Raw genomic sequence first — 6,505 nt, forward strand, 5'->3', positions numbered from 1 at the left:
TTAGAATGCATCTACACCAAGCACTTGTGCCTGGATGGGAGGCAGATCCATCTGGAAATTTATGACCCTTGTTCACAGGTAAGAATTTAGCAGGAGGAGGGTAAAGAAAAGCTGTTCTTCATTACTTTTGTATATGGTAAAAAGGATCAAGTGGTTACAAACTTTTGGCTGTTGGAATTTGTGCCTGCTCTTTTGGTTTTTGGGGTTTCTTTTTAATTATATATTTTTTATATAAAATTTTATATAGTGAAATTTTATAGTTGTTTGGGCTTGGAACTACTGAGTACTTTCCCATTTCATCAAAGAAACCATTGCTGAAATTTTCTGGAAATGCATTTGTATTTTGCAATAATACTAACAGAAATAACTTATCACTTTTGCTTTACACGGGTAAATAAAGAGATAACTTATTAGATTACATGCAGTTTTCTCAAATACCCTAAATGAATGAAATTTAGCTTATAAAGCAAACAGCTTATTAAATGGCTGCACAAATGGTCAAAGTAGACAGGCCTGGAAGTAAGGCTTGCATTCACAGAACAATTTCCTTTTCCAAGGAAAACCATAATGCAGCTTGTGCACATCAACACTTAAAATTTAATTACAGCAAACTACTCTGAAATAAAGTTTTTGTATTAATTTACTTAATTTACAGGAGAATTTAGAGAATTTAGAGAAACTTGGGTACTGTGTAACATGTGCAGACCTAGATCTGGCTGATCAATCTGGCTCTCCAGGTTCCCTTTTGGGCAGCTGGGGTAAGGAATGTTAATGTGAAAGCCAAACCACTGAAAGTCTGACCCACACTTAAATTCAGGGACTTAAAAACCAAGCAAACAGCCCTGTTTGTTCCAGGGCAGTGAGGATCCTGGAGCAGCCACTGTGCCATGGAGCAGGATGGAGTCTTCCCTTGCCACACTCCTATTCCAGGCTGCTCCTTTCCTGAGCCTGCCTGCAGCTTCCACCTGCTGAAAATTAAATCCTGTGGCACTGGGGGCTGCTTTTCTGCTTTTTATTGAGGTGTTGAAACATTGGGAGTGGCAGCTGTGTAGGATTAAACAGGTTAGAGCTAAATTACGAGAGACTTTGGTTACCACAGTAAGTTTGCTAGCCCATGTTTGTGCCAGCATGCTTTGAGCTGCCTTGTACTAGTTTTTTCCTTAGCAACAAGGCCTAACTTTAGCTGTTTAGCAAAGTGAATTTTTAATTTTTTTTTTATTATTATTTTGGTTTTTTTCTGATCAGCTTTTAGGTCATATGGTCTTGCTAGCTGCTGCCAAATCATGTGCAGGGATAAGCTAATTTTAAATTGTTTTCAAATGTCCCTTTGCTCAATGGGACAGTTTACAGCTGTTGCTTTCTGGAGATCAGAAGTGTGGCAGTTTCTTGGTGTGAAGAGTCAAGGAGTAATATAACCCTATTATCACTCAAGTGACTTTTGTCACTAGTTTTGTTAAAATTAAAATTTGTTAAAAAGTTAAAAGATCCAAACTGGAAGATTTTTTTTCCTAGCTCTTCAGAAATTTAACATATGGTTAATTAGTGTTTGAAACCTGAACAATTCAAAGAGGAAAGGAAACAAATGAAGAAATTCATTGAGAGCACTGTAGTCAGAATAGTGTAAAATATTAGGAACATGCAAACCAGAGCTATAATGACAAAACACAGAAATGCTGATGGCTCCTGTGGGTTTCACTCTCATGTAACCCTGCAGAACACTAAGCATAAGCAATGGTTGTGCAATTTCACAGCTTAAACAAAGTGTAAATGTTCCATAATTAATTTGCCAGTGATCCAAAGTGCCATTTTTGATGTTGGTGATTTATAAGGCTTTTAGAGCAGTGCTGGCCTGAATTCAATGCCAGCACCTAGAGCTATTAAATATCTTTTGCAATGAAAGTCACCGTGTTCTCACATCACAGTGACAGAGAAAAGGCTCTGAAGTGACAGGAGTAACATTCTTTTTCTGTGTACACTTGAACTTCTTTCAGCCACAGCAGGGGAAGCTTTCCCTCACAGATGAGCTCCACTGGGCTGATGCATTTATCATTGTTTACGACATCAGCGACAGAGCATCGTTTGCATTTGCAAAAGCCCTGCTGTACAGGATCCGAGAGTCTCACATAGGAGTTTGTAAAAAGTAAGTGGCATTGTTTATTTTCTTTGTTTATTTTCTTTCCCCTCAGCAAACCCAGAGAAAAGCTGAGAACACTTCTGTGAGCTTGTGAGCAATTAAAATCCAGCAGCATCGAAGTGAAGTAACACGATGCCAACAGCAAGGTACCTGAAGGTAAAATGTGTGGCAAATTACAATCAACTTTACTGTATCCAAACATCAGGATTTTTCCTCTTATTTCTTACAGAACTAATAGTTAAATGATTGCCATAAACATTTCTGCTGTGGTTTACATGGGTGAAGAAGCCTGGCATAGTCAGTCTGTGCTTTTATTCTCCCACTCAAGTACCAAAGGAGATGCACAAATACAGGGCCTGAAGAAAGCATTTCCCACAATGAAGGAAAGTAATACCACAAATATCTCCTAAACTGCCTTTAGCAGTGACCCCAACACCATTTGTGCACATGGGTGACCACATGGTAAAAAAAAAAACTTTAAAAAATCAAGAATCACCAGAACTGCAGACATGAGTGTGTGATGGTATTGCTGCATCAGTCAGCTGAGGTGCTCCCTAAATAAAAGAGTGAAATCCTTTACCTATATCAGAAATGGAGTAAAAACCCCATTTTTTCTGTCTGTTTTATTGCTGACCTTTCTTTATTAAGGTTGATTTCTGAAAGGAATAATTTTAGCAGAAGCTTGGAATCAGGTTTCCTGTGTTTCCTTCTGAGTTATGCCACTGACACTGATGTATCTCTTGGACTCTGTTCTGTTACCTGCAAACAGAGAGAATGACCAGCTTGCTTCTTCATGAAGTCCAGGTGCTGACAATAAACTCAGCAGCAAAGAGCATGAAAAAAGCAGTTGATTAAAAAATACATTAATTCTTTGAGTAGGGAACACAAAATGAAAATCTACTGGTAGAGAATAGCTTGTCTAGAAAATTCTTTGCCAAATGGAAAACCAGAGTTCTTCCTGGCAAGGTGAGGGGGCTGGTGAGTTCATTTTGGGTTTTTTTGCAATGCCTGTTACATATTTTCCTACACACTGAATACAGCTCAGTGTATGACACAGTGTTTTCTCTAACTGTAACCTTTTTCATTTCAGAATGCTTGAGTCATCAATATTTTTGGTGGGCAATAAACAGGATTTATGCCACATGAGGGAAGTTGGCTGGGATGAAGGACAGAAGCTGGCAATAGATAACAAGTGCCAATTCTGTGAACTGTCTGCAGCAGAGAATTATCAGGAAGTTGTGGCAATGTTCACCAAGGTCCTGAGGAATATCACTTCCAATTTCAAAGTCAAAGAAAAGAGAAGACCAAGTGGTTCCAAGTCGATGGCCAAATTAATCAACAATGTGTTTGGAAAGAGAAGGAAATCTGTGTAACAGATTGTTAGTCTTGAAGTTGGAACAAGCTGAAATAATGGAGCAGAGGCAGCTCTTGGGATTCACTGAATTTCCTCCAAAGGTCAATAACTGGAGGAGTAAGACAGCAGAAACCAAAGGTGGGAGATAGTGTGGTGTAGACCTAGAAGACCTGACCTTCTGTTTCAAGCTCTGCTACAGATTTACTGTTTAGGGCTGTGCCACTTTCTCTGTAAGCTGCTCCAGAGGAGAGGTTTAGTCTGTATTTATTCAACACCAACATGGTCTTGGATAGAGCTCCTAGGTGCAACTGAAGTACAAACAGTTATTTCACACATTCACTTATATGGAAAAGACCTTTAAGATCAACAAATCTAGCCATTAACCAAATACTACCAAGTCTGCCACTAAACCATGTCCCTAAAGTGCCACATAATATCCAGTAAACTCAGCCTTGCTGATCAAAATCTTACTTCAGAATTCTGAGTTTTTCATTTTTAAATTTTTTTTATTTTTATTTTTTTGTGCAAGAACATTTGCACTAAAGGAAAGCAAAATCCTGTGGCTTCCTGTGGTAATTTAATTGCATTTAACTCAGGTCCTTGTGTGCCTTACACTTGCTGAAATTCATATGAATTAAATTTTGTTTCAACACCAAATCTACAAAAGGTATTTATTTACCTGCAAAGCTGCCTTGCAGAGGCACCAGAAGCAGGGAAGCAGATACATAAAGCAGTATTGTCTTCTGTTCAGTATCTTTTTTTCCTCTGTTCCATGAGTGATGAAAGGAAGTAGAGAGGGTTGAGGAGCGTGGGAACTGAAATGTTAGTGAAATGTTAGTCAGTGACTCTGGACTCTTTTGGCAAGGTTGTTGTTGGGTGAAATAATTTCACAGCAAGGGCCAGCATAAGGCCTGGGTTGGTCCCTTTCACAGAAGAGTTTTTGTGAGCTTTAACAAAAGTTTCATTAGCTGTAAGGTGGATGTGGCTGCTCCATCTCAGATGGCAGCAGAAGCTTGGAAAGCACATGGTAGAGAGCACAAGTTCCTTAGGATGTCTGCCTGGATTTAAAGGTCAGAGCTGTGCTCACAGAGAGTGTTTTTCCTAATAACCAATGTCCTTACAACTACTCACAGCTGTGGTATTGAAATGCCACTGGAGACAGCACCAAGTGCTGTTAGCTACACTCTTCAGATGTGGATATTAAACATCAGATGGGTGTAAATATGCTGTCAGTTGGCAGAGTTCTTACTCTAGACAGCTAAATAAGGGCTTAGCCCAGCATGTTTGCAAGTGCTGTGCTCATACAGGAATTATGAAAGGAAGGAATTATGAAGGAATTATGATCTGAAGATGAATTGCTGCCTCATACCCACTCCAGGGGACAGCTGGGGTTCAGTCTTTGTAGGATGCTGAGTTGAAGCCTACCTCTGCTCTCAAATTTTACCTGCATTGAGACTAGAAAGGTTATTTTCAGTTTTTGAGTGGTCACCCATAAGACAACATAAAAAGGTCACATATAATCTTAGCACTAAGGTTGTGAAACAGTACTAAAGCACATTTTATTCTATTGACCAAAGATCACATTCTTTCTTTAAGCAAAAGATACTGTTTATTTCACTTGTTATAAGACTACAAATACTGGAACATAGTTCTCAGCTGACAGGCACAGGGTTGCTTTGTTTTTTCTGTAGATGCTGCTCTGCCATATCAGAATTGTATTTTAACTGTATGGTCAATACCTATGAGGCTGAATGTGCAGATTACTCATGTACACCCTTCATCTTCCCAGCCCACACAGCATTCCAGAACCATTAACAGACAGTTGTAGCTTTATCTTGCCCTAGCATTGCCAGATTCCAGAACTCTTATTTGTATTTACTGCTCTGGTATTAAATAAACTGGATGTAAGATGGATGTAGTAATGAGTTTTTTTTGGTTTGCCCTTTACTCTGGTATAAAGCTACAGATTTTGTTTTGACTGCTATAGAAGGAAAGCACTGTGCAGATCTGAAATTCAAACTGGACAAGGTAAATCTGGGAATCAGCCACTTGCACTAAAGAAAACCTCTGGCTGTGTTTGCTGAGCACAATGAAGAAGCCCTGATGTGCCTTTAATCAGCAAAGAGATCCTTTAAAAAAAAAATGCTTTATCCTTAAAAATTAGTCAAAACAGCTGCAGAGAGGTCAATTAGTTCTGTTCATATTCCTGGGAATGTTTCAGATAGATGGAACCTGTAGTGCAGCCCATTGTCTTTTTTGTCTGGATGGAGTGAGTGTTGGAACAGAGAGTAGCTGTCACCTGGGCCATGTGTTCACCTGAAAACCACCTGAAACAGCTGGATGACTTAGAAACAGGATAATTAAGACTTCAGCATACTAAATCACCCAGCACAGACATAATTTGGTGCTCTTAGCATCAGGGTTTCACTTGTCTTTTATTGGTGATAAGTGCAGATGTACAAGAATGCAGAATTTTAAAGCAGATACACATTCCCCCATTCTAAATGTATTTTTCTAATAACTTTTAAGAAGGAAGGCCTTTAAAAATACTTAAAAGATTGACATATATATATATAAAATATGTTTTGCTAAGTGTTTTAGGAGCTCTAACAGACAAGGAAATATATTAACTGGCACAGCCACATTGCAAACAAGAGATTAGCAAGAACCCTGCTTATGTAATGCAGTAAATGATGTAAATGCTGTCTGATGCTCAGCCTTGGCAGTGACATCACCTAGAGCATATCAGACTCATCGAAGTGTGGAAATGAAGCAACAATTTGTTGTCACGTATTGCTTCTGCCTACAACCCCATTCTTTCTCACCAAAAGATTTTGAAATTGCTGTACAAGAGTTAAAAGTTTCTTGCTGTCATGCATAGAAGTCCTTACTTATATGAACTTTCTAGTTTCAGTAAAATTTTGCCTGAGAAAGGCACTCAGAATTTATATTCTTTCTCCCTGTCTTCAACACATTTTTACCTTGGAAACAGGGACACAGAAGCAGAGATTCTACTA

The 6,505-nt window shown here is 38.8% G+C and overlaps 1 protein-coding gene across 1 annotated transcript in view; it reads left to right on the plus strand.

Moving 5' to 3' along the window:
- Window positions 1-5,402, plus strand: part of RERGL (RERG like) — a gene marked incomplete at its 5' end in the record, with an annotated part of 9,222 nt that extends 3,820 nt beyond the window's left edge. Inside the window, 3 exons of the mRNA XM_015627018.1 lie at window positions 5-78; window positions 1,992-2,140; window positions 3,225-5,402. Of these exons, the coding sequence (XP_015482504.1) occupies window positions 5-78; window positions 1,992-2,140; window positions 3,225-3,507 (506 nt within the window). The remainder of the gene's footprint in view (window positions 1-4; window positions 79-1,991; window positions 2,141-3,224) is intronic.
- Between the last annotated feature and the right edge of the window lie 1,103 nt (window positions 5,403-6,505).

This window comes from Parus major, chromosome 1A (genome assembly GCF_001522545.3).
Source record: "Parus major isolate Abel chromosome 1A, Parus_major1.1, whole genome shotgun sequence".
NCBI classification, from domain to species: Eukaryota; Metazoa; Chordata; class Aves; order Passeriformes; family Paridae; genus Parus; species Parus major.